The sequence below is a fragment of the Chinchilla lanigera genome, unplaced genomic scaffold, assembly GCF_000276665.1.
Source record: "Chinchilla lanigera isolate Chin_1 unplaced genomic scaffold, ChiLan1.0 scaffold00038, whole genome shotgun sequence".
NCBI classification, from domain to species: Eukaryota; Metazoa; Chordata; class Mammalia; order Rodentia; family Chinchillidae; genus Chinchilla; species Chinchilla lanigera.
Window position 1 is genome coordinate 4,496,083 of NW_004955439.1, and position 14,027 is coordinate 4,510,109.

The 14,027-nt window shown below is 38.3% G+C and overlaps 1 protein-coding gene across 1 annotated transcript in view; it reads right to left on the reverse strand.

Moving 5' to 3' along the window:
- The window catches only part of Snx9 (sorting nexin 9), an 81,024-nt gene extending 73,698 nt beyond the window's left edge, over positions 1-7,326 (reverse strand). The window contains exon 1 of the mRNA XM_005390533.2: positions 7,282-7,326. Within this exon, the coding sequence (XP_005390590.1) occupies positions 7,282-7,311 (30 nt within the window). The 5' untranslated portion in view covers positions 7,312-7,326. The remainder of the gene's footprint in view (positions 1-7,281) is intronic.
- Positions 7,327-14,027: the final 6,701 nt, after the last annotated feature.

Genomic DNA, 14,027 nt, shown 5'->3' on the forward strand with positions numbered 1-14,027 from the left:
TTTTATCTACTGACCATTCTGACAAGAACTAAAATAAGCTGTTTTGTAATAATTAATTAATTAATTAATTAATTATGCTGCTGGGAATCAGACCCAGAGCTTTGCCCATGGTGGGCAAGTGCTCTAGCACTAGGCTACTACCTTCAATCCCATAAACGAACATGTCCTGCCTTCTTCCTCCGGAGCTGTGTGTGTGCACCTTTTCTCTTTTTCATCACTTGACTAAAGCCTACTCACTGTCCAGCTTATATTTCATGTGTGAGAAGCATTCTAAGACCTCCAAAATCTGTCATTATGCATCCTCCAACTCTCTGCCTTAGAACAATGCACTTTCCCTATCACTTTCTGTACACTGTACTATTACTGCTTATTTATGCATTGTGGGAGTCGGTGGTCTCTCGGTGGTCCCCGGGAGAAAACAGCGAGAGGATTTAGAAAATAAAGAGAAGAGACAACAGCCCGAGTCAGGTGGAGTTACCTCTTGCCTGATGGACAAGAGGACTGACCTCAAAGTAGGGGGCGTTTATTTTATACACTTGCAAAGTAGTATCATGAGAGATAATGTTGCCTAGCGACTAACAACTGTTACTGTCCAAGCAGGATACCTTTTTCAATACCGAGGTAGCTTGACTGCCTGAGGCACTGTGGCTCTGTCTACCCTCACACATATGACCAACAACCAACTTTAGGGGCTCCCAACAACACATCGGCATTCTCTGTTAAGTTTCCATTCTATCTTGCACAGCGTGGTATCTGACACAGTAGCCACACCAATATTTGTTAAAGGGATGAAATATTAACCAATTTGCCACACAGTACAATGCCTACTATCTAAGTGCTTAGTTTAACCGAATGAATTCATTGTCACTTTCAAATAAACCCAAATCTTACTAATTCAAAGTACAGAAAATGCAGTTTTCTTGAGATGAAAAACCTTTCCTCTAAATTTAATGCCCTTGCCAATCCCTTTGGATCTATTTAGAAAATTTAAGTTACATACTTGTTATTAAACTATGTAAGAACATTACTTAAGTGAAATGTACAGATCTTTAAAATTAAACTACTCAAAATGATACTTCTCTTTAAGGCCATCTACATGAATACACATGCAACCCACTTATCTAAGGAATATAGTTTTAACAAGAATTGTTTTATACAATTCTTGAGCTAGGACCAGTCTTCTTAGCTGTGACTTATTTTATCAGTGTTTCCACTTTAGAACAGTTTCTCTTTGATTCACGTGTGTAATAGGAACATCACCACTGAACTACAGCTGGTTTATATTGCATCACAACTATACAGTTAGATGCAAAGTAAGACTCCCAAAGAGAATTAAGATAGAAAAATAAAATATAATTTGACTAGCTAACTGAAATTCACCACACAAAAATGGAAAAATAAATCAGACATGGTCAAACTAAGAGATCTTGACCAAACCACAACTCAAAAAAGGGTAAAAGACTACAACGTGAGGACTCATTACATGCAAATACAGTAAAGCCGGAAGACAAGACCTGTGTCAGGATGGGGTTTCCCTAGAAACCTATGCAACCAGACACGTACACCCTGATAAGAACTTTTGCTAGATCTGCTTTTTCCCTTCCAACCAGCAACCCATTTTGAGGTACAGAGACCAAGAAATGTAAGTACTGTATAAGCCAAGTTTTTCACCCCATCCCTTCTATGATGACAGTGACAGTACTGGAGCCTATCATACCCTGGCTCCATAACTTCCTCTTACTACTAATCTTCTATCCATTCAACTCTGTGCACTATCCTGAGAAACTCTCTTGATAAAGCTGACTCACCACCTAACGCATCAAAAGCTATTAATGATTCCCTTACCTAGGATCAAGTTTAAATTCATTTCCCTGTAACTCAAGATCCACTACAGTCTAACCCCACACTAAAAACCCAGCACTATCTCCCCTCCACAATGGCAAATCCCCTCCCTCCTAGATCACTCTCCTCTTGTCCATTAAAAAGTCATGGGAATAAACACTATGGCAGTATTTGTGCTCCTTCTTCCTTCTTTACTGGCCAGACACCCATTTGCTTAATCCAACCCTCTCTATTGTGAGAGGATAACCCCACGTCCAGCTCCAGGAGAGATCTAGAGTGCTTAGGTAAGGGCATAACTAGTTACAGAAAAAAGCAGGAGAGTTCTTTTTTTTTTTTTTTTGGTGCTACTGGAGATTGAACAGATGGCCTTCACACTGAGCTACATTCCCAATCCATTTTGAGACAGGGCTTCCCTAAGTCACCAAGTGGCCCATGCTAGGCTGGAATTTGTGATCTTCCTGCCTCAACCTTCAATAGTGCTGGGATTATATTACATTGGGACTGTCTGAACATGACATATCTAGCATCCCTACAAGGGGTCAGCTCTGGCATAATCACAGATGATGATTCACAGATGATGATTCACAGCCCACAGTGACTCATTTGCTACAAAGCAATGAAGCTAGGGTTGCAATTCAGCACTGTCTTGATAATAAAACCTGGTCTTTTCTAGTACACCAAGGTGACTCCCAGCTCTTACTCCAAAATTCACTGACTAAACACCTGCTACAATCATATGCATATGAAAACAAGTAAGACATTGTGTTCAAATTTCCTAATGAGAAACAGAATGTTTACAGTATGTGAACACATGAGACACAGTACTTATTTGTAGGCTGGAACAAGGGCACTACCAAGGAAGGGGCACAGGTGGAAGGTAATAGTGATCTGACCTACATACATCTTCCATCTGTGTACTTAGCATGGTATTGTACACTTTGAAATTTTGTTTTTGTTTGTATCTATTGTCTTAATGAAAAGCATTAGTGCCTCAAGAAATTGTTTTTATTTCTTTTACATCCTCAACAGTAAACCTACTTATTTTAGCTACAAATTATAAACAATTAAAACAGGCTAAATTGAAATACCCAGAAAGATTACCTAAGTGTCACCAGGAGCAGATTACATTTTTTCAAAGGGTTAACTCTTCCCCTGTTTGTCAGGTGGAGGAAAGAATTCCTCCAGACACTGTTAATTATTAAGCGCTCTACACTTGCAAGTTCTTCTCAATTTATATTACTAAAATCTTTTTACGGAAAATGTATGCCTCTGATCATTTTGTAAATAAATCATGATAATGGCACTAGAATACTTATTAAAGAGAGCTGATCAAGTAACAAAAATAAGAAACAATATTAAATTCAGCATCTGCCATCAATTCTTTTAAAGGCCTCACCATGGATCCCTAAAACTCATACTCTAACCTAAGCAATCCCAAATAATTAGTCATAAATCTCAAAAATATGACCAATTCACAGGAGAGTATCATGCACTCGGTGCTCCACATAACCACCTTACCAGATTCAGCGACATACTTTTTGCACGTAACATGACATGTTGAGTTCTTGCATTTAAAAACCTACTCGAATAATACATAGAGCAATTCTGATCCCACCAACTGAATCATATGCTTACCAATAACAAGCTGTGATTGTTCTTAAACCTGTATATTCCAGTAGTACTTACTGTCACTATGCAACTGGATTATAACATAAATTAATGAGTGTGAAAAAAGTAACCATTTCTAAGAAATCTAAATAGAATGCTTTGAGGAACCTTGATAAAAATAAATTGCTAAAAAGTTAATTGCCAAAGTAAGCATAGTTGCAACAACAGTAAGGACAAGTGGGTAATATTTTTTAAATCTAGGATTCTTCACCTACAATGGTTTGAAATTGTCCCTGGCTGGTAATCCCTACTCTAGCATAAACTCTGAACACTGCAAACCAGGTACAGCATATAAATCATGATGAACATTATAAGGAAATTGCTTTACCTGGATATCAAAAGAAACAATCTTTTGAACCATTCCAAAACACTACATGGATGAGGATTTAGAAGGAACCAGGCCATAGACACAAACTATCTAGCATGCAGTGTTCACTGGTTCCTACAAGCAGTTTAGTTAACAAACCCTGGATAAAATTCTAGAGCAATATCAGAGAAACTGGATATTTGTACCTTCTTTGAAACGTACCTTTAGTTAAGGCAAGATCAATTAAAGAGACCTCAAACTTTAAATGAGACAGCAAAGGAAACACATTCTTGTTTATTTAATGCTACTCTAACCTATGAAAGTAGAGAAGTGATCCTCTTTTACACCATAACTATTTTCTAAACATAAACTTAAGATAAATATTATACACACACACATACACACATACGTATTCCTTCTTGTATGATCCTGGTCAAATGAATTTGACTACTCAGAGACAGATTTATCTAGTTTAGGGATTATAACTATTTTTTTCTTCTGGCTTTGACAAAGGCTGGTCTTTTTACTTCTTTATACTTTCTAAGTAGGCGAACAGCAAAGCTAAAACTGCTTGACTTACTAGGCAACTATGGGCAACTGTGGTACAGCTCTACCATTAACGCCTACAACTCAGGAATCATTGTCATTACTTGGAAAATATGGATACACATTAGTAAGGGTCTAATTTCTCTCTCAGACAGAAGCATATTACCACTGCCATAATCTTTCAGTGTAGCAGGGATTCCTAAAGTGTCAGGGGAGAGGGGAGTTTGGGGAAAAAATTTTAATACTTGTTTTCTACAGAACATTCAAAGGACATGAGGTGTTTTAAGTTATTACAGACAAGAAATGAGTTTTAAAAGGTTTTAAAAGGTTGAGAATTTTGGGACATCACAATGATAATAAAACTAGAGCAGAAGCAGTTTTAGATGCTATCAGAACTTTAAAAATCTATCTCCACATTTTCCGGTATTACCTGAGCTCTAAATGATTATATCAACCTGATGTAACCACATATCTTTACTGATTTTTTAGGGTTGGGGGCTTGATTATAATAAGCACATTGAATACGCTTTACTTAGCTGCTAAAACAATCACAGGACAAACTATCAGGCCCATCCACAAAACTGCTGTGAAATCTCAGCATACATTCACTCTCAACTGAAATTTGAGGACTAAATGATTTTAGAAAGGTACAGAGAAGTGACAGAGGCCCTCCTGAGCCACAAAGGACTAGGTGGTTAGTCATCCTCTAAGCTTCAGAGGAGAGAGGCACCCAGCAGCAGGTACAATCACAAATTATTTATCACACAGCCATTTTTAAGGCCTGCAGGTTTATGCTGGCTGTCCAGTAAGTTTTCATAATTTGTGTGTGTACGTGGTGCTGTTTGTAAAGTGGGAGCATCAAACCCAGGGCCTTGAGTGTGCCAAGCATATCTCTAATACCGAGATACATCCTCATCCCAAGTGTTTTAGTCATTTTTAAAAGTTAAAAATACAGCTGGGTGCAGTGGTGTGCTCCTATAATCTCACCTACTCAGGAGGCTGAGGCAGGAGGTTCAAAAGTTTGAGGCTAACCTGGGCAACTTAGCAAGTACCTATCTCAAAAAGAGGAGGGGTTGGGGGATGCAGCTCAGTGGTGAAGCCCTTGCCTGCTATGCATAAGGCCCTGAGTTCAACCTACAGTACTGCAAAATAAACAGAAAACATTTTCTTTGTTGGAAGAAGAAAATAATGTCCTTAAGGAAATAAAGTTTGTAATTCACAAATAACACTGTAATCTCGAATGCAGGAGCATTTTTATATTTGAGTACCACTTTCTATTTATAAGATTTAATTAAACACTTTTTCATGTTAGTATAATTCAGAACAAATTAACAGAAGGTAGATAAATCAAACTAAAAATGGAGCTTTTCCCTTATTACAAAAGTAACAAATGTTCACTACTCAAAACCTTGAAAACACAAAAGAAGTTAAAAGATAAAAATATGTACCAAAGCATAGCCATTGAGAAAGCTACTTTTCACACAGAAATCTACATGTTCAAGCACTTTTCTCTGAATTTGCCTTATAAAATACATTAAACTGCGTTTAACTGGTACACTTTAAAATCTTATCAATGTTTCAACATCAACTCTTTTAGTGAGTGTTACGTTTCACAAGGTGACAAAATACTTGACACCTGAAGAGAGGTTTATTTGGCTCCTGGTTCCAGAGGTTTCAGTTCATGGTTAGCTGGCTCCAAGGTGAAAAAGGCAACATGGAAGGGACTGGCACAGTTCCTCAACCCACGGTAGCCAAGGAGTAGTGAGAGAAGGAATGAACCAGGAGAGAGAGATATTGTACCATCCAAAGGTATGTCTCCAGTGGCTTGCCTCCTCCAATGGGCCCCATCTTCTAATAGTATATTCAGGTAGAAAATTATAATGGATAAATCCACTGGTGAGTATAATGCTTCTATGATCCAATCATATTCTAGAAGCCCCATATCTAAATATACATCTTTAGGGGGATATTTTCAATGTAAATCATAATGGGAAAAAGTCAAGTAATTTATTTCTAGTGTTGGACAGGCACATATTAGGTAATGAAATATCTACTGACCTAAATATTTGGGATCTGATCAAGTAAGTCTCAACTGCAGACTGAGATATACTGTATAAACACTTGTAAAGCAACTGATATGATAAGAATGAGTTAAATTTCATTCAGTGAATTAAAAATAAAATTGACATATTATGACTCCACTCTCTAAAAGCCTGGCTGATGTAAGCAGTATCAGAAGCCCCGCCAAACCTCTGCAGAAGCCTGCCTTCCTCTAGGGCACTGCTACCTGGAAAGGTGCTCCTCAAGGGAAGGGCCAAGCCCTTCACACTGACATCACAACACGGACAAAAGGACCTGGCACTGTACTCAACCAAAGTTCAAATAACTCTCAATGAATGATAATGGGTACAAGTTATCATAATAAAATTACATTTCCTGCTTCCATTTATCCTTAAAATTATGTATCTCTTTGACTTAATGAAAATTCACAAATCTGTGACTTTTTGAGTACTTCCTCTGCAGGTATAATACTATGACTTAACATTCAGATACTAAAAATCACTTACAAAAACTGAACTAAGACCACCTACATCCTTAAATACTGTACCTGCAGTGCCTAAAATGAATAAGTGTATAAGCTATCATGTTTTTATTAGTCAAAAGAAAAAAAGAGGAAAAGCAACATCATCTGGAATCCCAGCACTTCAGAAAGTGAGGCGGGAGAATCACTGTGAGTTTGAGGCCAGCCTGGATTACATAGTGAGACCCTGTCTCAAGACCCACCCCCTCAAAAAAAAAGAAAAGAAAAGAAAAAGAAACACCAGTTGGAAAGTTGTAACTTGTCCACAGTGTATAATTCTGACAGCTTGACTGAAGCTTTGGTATCAACCAAAATGCTTACAATCCTGCTTTCTTACCTTTCCTCCAAGGAGCAGACGTGTGCACATATTGTATTCCCGTCATTTTTTTGTTCGCTATCAAGATGCTCTGATCTGGATTCTGTTCCAGTAAATATAGCACACTAATATATGAGGCACAATCAGACTGAAATAATTGAAATACTGAGTAAACTATTAAAAGCAAGAGACACACAGGCACAACCACGTACATTCTAAGTCATATTTCTGACTCAGCGCAGAGGAAGAGCCTCTGGAGAGGACTAAAAGAAAAAAAAACAGAAAGCAGAAACCCTAGGAGAAGGATATGTGCTGAGGCAGGATTTCATCCTAGGAATCTCCACCAAATCCTGGAGACTTGAGCTGGGACTTTCAGGGCTGCACAGGAGGCAGGAAGATAAGAGATAAAGGGTTCTGTATCAGCCACAAGCTGAGACTGCAAAAGGAATTCAGTCTAAGAAATGCACAAAAGGGGACAGCAAGAAAATGACTTACTGATGCAGAGCAAGGGCAGTGCCTCCTGAGACCAAAGGTCCACACCTACGCTACTCAGTACGGCTGCAAAAACATTAAGAAGTAAAGACACAGTAACCTAAGGGTGTTGTGTCCCCAGGTGACTGCTATAAGCAAACACAAATTCTCCCAGGAAAATATAGCTTCAATCTAGCTGTCAGAATCCACCCAGAAGGGAAGTTCAGAAGAAACAAACAAACAACCCTAAGAAAACAAGCCACCGTGACTGAGAATGAATAGAAAGATGCTGAATCAGAGTTCTGATACTGGAATAGACACAAAACTACAAAAAGATGTGCAAAGAACCAGAAGCAATAACGAATGACCAAGCATATTTGAAATAGAAGCAAATATAATTTCTAAGAATAGAACTGAAACTGAAAATTAAATGCATGGATAAAAGAGCAGATTAAGCCGAACGGAAGAGAGAATTCTGAACTGAAGACAAGAACAGCCAAAGAAACTATCCAGGATGCAGCACAAGGAAAACATGACAAACAGAGTGATGGGCAGCTGGATATCTGTTGAGCCTCTTCATGCAAATTAGCTCCAGAAAAGAGACAAGGGGGAAGAGGCAATTTTCATAAAATAATCCCTAAGAATTTTCTAGAACTGCACTCTCTAATACAGTAGCCATTAGCTCCACGTAGCTATTTAAATTAAAATTAACAACACATTTCCTTAATCTCATATTACCAGTTCTTCTTACCCTTATATGGCAGGTGGTTACAGTAGGCAGAGAGAAGAATTAAACACTAATAGAGGAACAGGAATTAGCTGGCTTCTCAGACAGTGATCTGAAAGCCAGTAGAAAACAAGGGAAGAAAAAAAAAAACAAGGGAAGAACAGCTACACTGTGCTGGGAGAAAAGGCTGTCAACCTAAAACTATGTACCCAGTAAACAATCATTGCAGAATACAGCAAAATATATGTTTTAGAAAGAAATTTACATACAATACATGCTTTCTAATGAATATTCAATTCAGTTTAAGCAGAAAAGAAATTACCCCAAGAAAGGACAGAAAATACAAGAAAAAATAAAAAGCAAAGACACAATACAATGGGATTGAATCTAAATATTAACTGCATAAAAAAATAAAAATGTCTCATTTGCAGTGAAAAATACAGAACTAAAGTACTAAGCAATAACTGATTATCCTAGGAAACAGAACTGCAATCAAATAATTTAGGTCTTTTGTTATTTAGGAAAATGGTAATAATATGGTATAACTTTGCACTTTCACCTAGCTATGTTAACATGCTATGTTAACATAACCACTGAAAAAGAAAGAGACAAATAGCACAAATCTTCCAAAAATGCTGGGGGACAGGGTACAGATCTAAGAAGCTGAGGACTGACCTCAATCAATGTATAAAATAGTAGGCAGAAAGCCAAATGTATCAGTCAACATAAATATATAGGTAGACAAAACCTCTATCAGTCAGGTTGCAGAAAAAGGTAATTCAGCTATAGCTTTTTATATATCAAGCAAATATTTACCAAAAACATGCTAATCAAATCACATTTTAAAAAATACAGGGGCTGGGGATTTAGCTCAGCGGCACAGCGCCTGCCTGGCAAGCGCAAGGTTGTGAGTTCAATTCCCGGTACCAGAGAAAAACAAAAAAAAACAAAAACAAACAAACAAAAAAAAAAAATACAATTGTCTTTAAGAAAAAAAATGCACCACTAGAAATAAAAAGGGTCACTTTGTAATGAGGAAAAACTTCATTTACCTGGAAGTTAGTAACACTAAACTTAAAGGAATTACCATTATAACCCAAATGTTATAGTGTCTCCACCAAGTAGACAAAAGATCCAAAAGCTCAAATAGAGAAAATAAATTTATAAGGATATGGACACTGAGCATACACACACAATTAGAGAGCATGTGTATTCTTTCAATGCACTGGAAGGACATCTGTGAAAACTGATTCTTCCTTAGGTATAAAGTTCCTCAACAAATTTCCAGGTTCAGTACCAGTTATTTAACGGGATTCCCTTGTCACAATGCAATCACGTTAGAAATCAGAAGGAAAGTAGGAAAACCCTAAATCTTTTTTTAAAAAAACACAAAGGACACCGGTGACAACTACTAGGTTAAAAACAACTCTTCTAAAGTCTCAGAAGTGTGAGGCTGGTTCTAATTACTTTAAAACGTAAGAATCACCAGTGGCACATGCCTGTAATCCTGGCTATTCTGGAGGCTGAGGCAGGAGGATTACAAATTCAAGGACAGCCTGGGGGAACTTAAACAACACTGACTCTACCTAAAAAAATAAAAAGTGTTGGGGATGTAGCTCAATGATACAGCACTCTTGGGTTTGACCCTCAAAACCACAAAACCAACCAACCAACCCACGAAGACCAATTTCCCATGCAACGTTTGTGAAGGAGTTATTGCATTTTTTAAAAAACCACTGTTGATATCTAAGCTGGAGTATAAATTTTGCATAGTACATGGATACTTTTAAAAAGATGTCTACTAAAATACAATTAAAAGAACCAAAGCCTACAGCTGGACATTAAAGTTTTCTTAACTTTAATATGTGAGTCATTTATCTGATTGAAGTATCTTTTTGCTCTTCCAAACTGTCACAGAGGATGCAAAGGTAAGCAAATAGAGTCCCAGCCTCGTGGGGCTGATGACATTGCAAATGAGGAAGCCATTTGTCACAGAAACGAATATAGTTGAGACTGAGGGACCTGCTATAGAAGTAAAACCTGTGGTGTAAAAAGAAGGTACACAAGGATAGCAGCAGTCACCAACAGCACCATCAGAACAGCAGTACATGCAGAGCTTCAAAGGTCTAAGTGAACAGTTAAAGTAACTATGATTTAATTTTCAGATGATTACTATAAAAACAGCACACTTTAAAAAACTGCAAAATTTAATGCTTTCTAGTTTACTTCTTTAGTAAATTATTTCATGTTTCTGCCAGCAATTTTCTTTACACCAATACTGTGCATTTTAAGACACTGAAAATTACTGTTATACAAAATTGAATGAAGTATTTGTCATACTGCTTCTTAAAAAACATTAAAAATCAAGCTTAATCTTTAAGACCCTTTAGAACTTTCTATTCTTTTCTTTAAATAAAGAGGTTTTTGCTTAGGAGAAACTACAACGCATGCTTTCTAAACTGTTTTCACAAATCTGTTACATCATAGAACAGTACTAGGCAATTTACTCATTTTGTACCAAGATTTTTAACATTCTACACCTACTTAATTCAACCAGACAGACTGTATAATATAGATGTACCATTTTAGATACTGAAGCTGGAAAAAGTTGAAAAAAAAAAAAAGGCATCAAGGACTCCAAGAATCGTGTAATAATGATTATTCCTTAAAAACCAAAACAAAACATAAGGAATTCCAAGAGTGACTATGTAAGCACAAAAGGATCCAAATTGATTACCAATAGTTAAATCTGATGTGGAATTAGCAGCTAAGTAGCTGTGGATTAACTGGAATTAATTATTTAGGTCCCTTCTGACATATAGGAAAAGTTCTTTGTGAATACTTGATCTTTTAAGTGGAACTTAATTTAATGTACTCAAGTTCATTATAGAACTTTGTCAAAACACAGCCTTCAGAGGGTTACCATTGGGATCAAGACTACACAGGCATCTTAGCCTTCACTGTACTTGTTAAATGTGACAAGACTGGGCTCAGAGTGATGTATGAACTTAAAATGAATTTAGCTTTCTACTGAGGAAAGATCAGAAATAGAAAACAGATAATCTCTCTGAAATGTGCAGTTTCGGGTGAACTGTCTTAAGCAGTGAAGAACTGCCCAATTAAAGTCTTTCTAAAAGAAAAAGGTTTTTTTTTTTGTGGTCTATTGTGAATCTACCAAGAGAGTTTTTAAATCATGATAGAGATAATTCATCTTCAAGAAAACAGTTCGAACTATGAATAAGAAAACTGGATCTGAAGGAACTAAAGCCCTTCTCTGGTAAATTCAAGGGAAACCCAGCACTACCTAAATTATCCAGATACTGGATTTATTTCCAGTCACATAATGTTTATAGTCAAGAGCCACAGTGCATTTTGAACCTAAAATTTGCTTAAAAGTTAGTCATCATTACTAAGTATATTCACCCCACCTACCCAATTAAAGAAAGGAAAGTAAAAAAAATCCAACTACTCAGATTTGGGGAAGGAAAGGGTGCACGAATGGGGGACTCAAGGGAGTAGCAATGGCTCACTCTCCCACTCTCCGGGAACAACCGAGAAATGAGACCTGGGCCTAATGCAAGAATCATCAAGAAGCAGGAAAACAGGAAAACTGAGGAAGTGGCCTCTTTTACTAAGTGCTTCATTGCTGGTCTTTTTCTTCAAACGTAATGGTTTGTCACACTGTGAACAGGGAAATGAGCACCAGGTGGAACTGTCATTAGAAAGCTGAAAGAGGGGCTGGCAATTTAGCTCAGTGGCCTGGCAAGCATGAGGTCCTGAGTTCCAGTCTCGGTAGCCTCCAAAAAACAAAAGACAGACAGAAGGAAAGCTGAGAGTCACCAACAGTCAGAATTATGGAAATATGCCTTCAGAGCAGCACAGATAACAAAGTAGGAAGTGCTTATACGTGCTATGAAGCTTGTGTTCAGTGACACACATCTACTCAAGTTCATTAAAAGTACCACAGCCCTTTCCAATTTGGTGAAAAAATCAGGTTCAGGTTTCACCACAAATAAAATTTTCATGATGTATACCTGTAGCAGTAGACAAGCTGTATCCCATCTAAAGTACAGAAGACCAGAGTGGAAAACAGCACACAACTGATCGCCATGGAATAAGTGTCTATTCACAAACTGCTTAGGTTTGCAAGAAGACTGTGTAATAGACTATGTAAGTGGTAATTTCTTGAACATTTGGGAACAAACCTCAAAATTCATTATAAATCTTTGGCCTGAGTGAAGCATCTCTCTCTCTCTCTCTCTCTGTCTGTCTGTCTATCTATCTATCTATCTATCTATCTATCTATCTGATACAGAGTTTCCCTGTGTAGTTCAGGCTGGCCTTCAGCTCACTATGTAGCCCAGGCTGTCCTCGAACTAGCAGTGATCCTCCTGCCTCAGCCTCCTGAGCGCTGGGATTACACCACCACACCTGATTTAAACTTTATTTTTGAAAAGGTCAACAAAAAATTAATATATGTTAAAAAGGTGGCAACTTCTACTACAGCTTATAAAACTAGAAACAGCACAACCAAAATATATTAACAAGAAAGTAATTATGTCAGAAACAGCAGCAAGATTCCCTGGAGGAGACTCACTCCCTCTGTGTATAAACACTGCACTTCAGACTCGGAGCCCAAAATTTCTCTGAACACCAACTTTAACCGAATAAATGTTGAACACCAACTTTAACAGCTGAAACGGAAGACAATTCTGATCTCTGAAAGGAATTTCAAATTTCTTATCAATTTTTAAATTATCCCCCCTCCAAAACCAGCACACCCACCATAACCACCAACAAAAGAACGAAGGCGTTCACCAACCCAAAGCACTGTAGCTTTGAGATTTCAAAAATAAATATGGAAAAGAGGGCTTATGTTTATACAAGTGAGATTACAAAAACTGTGCACAAGTAAATCCCAGGCGCCTACCACATCCCGGATCAATAGCTCACTGATGGCGCCTCCTACCCCCGGTCCTCCTTTCCCCGTGACTACTTTAATCAAGCAACTGCGGAAAAGACCCAAGAAAGCGGCCCAGGGAAGGCAGCTTTTACAAACTCAGCTACCCAAGGACGACTGCTAATTTCACAAACCATAGCATAAAATAAGTAAACACAACAGTTGGCCAATAACCAAGCAGAAGTCAAAGTTCCACCACGTAATTTGGGCCTGGGCCTTTTTCTTTTTTTTTTCCAAGAAAACACGTAATCGAAAGCACAAGTCATTTCCCTCTTGATATTTTATTCATGCTGACAAAACTATTCAAACCGAAAAGACAGCAAAACAAAAGAAAAAAAAAAAAAAAAAAAGCGAAGCGAAGGCAGCGGAGGCGCTGGTGTCCGAGCCGAGTCCCCTGCTGGGCAGGCAGCGCCTTCTCGCCACCCAGCACCCGGGGCCGAGGCGCGCGACCGGCGCAGGGCGGGCGGCGACTCGGGGCGCTGGGCAGCCCGACACCCCGGGAACTTTCCGTCCCGCGCCGAGGCCCTCCCGGCGCGCCCGCCCGCAGCCACGCTCAGGTGCAAACTTTGAAAAGGCGCAGCGTCCCCGTCCGCTCCACCGGGGGTCCGG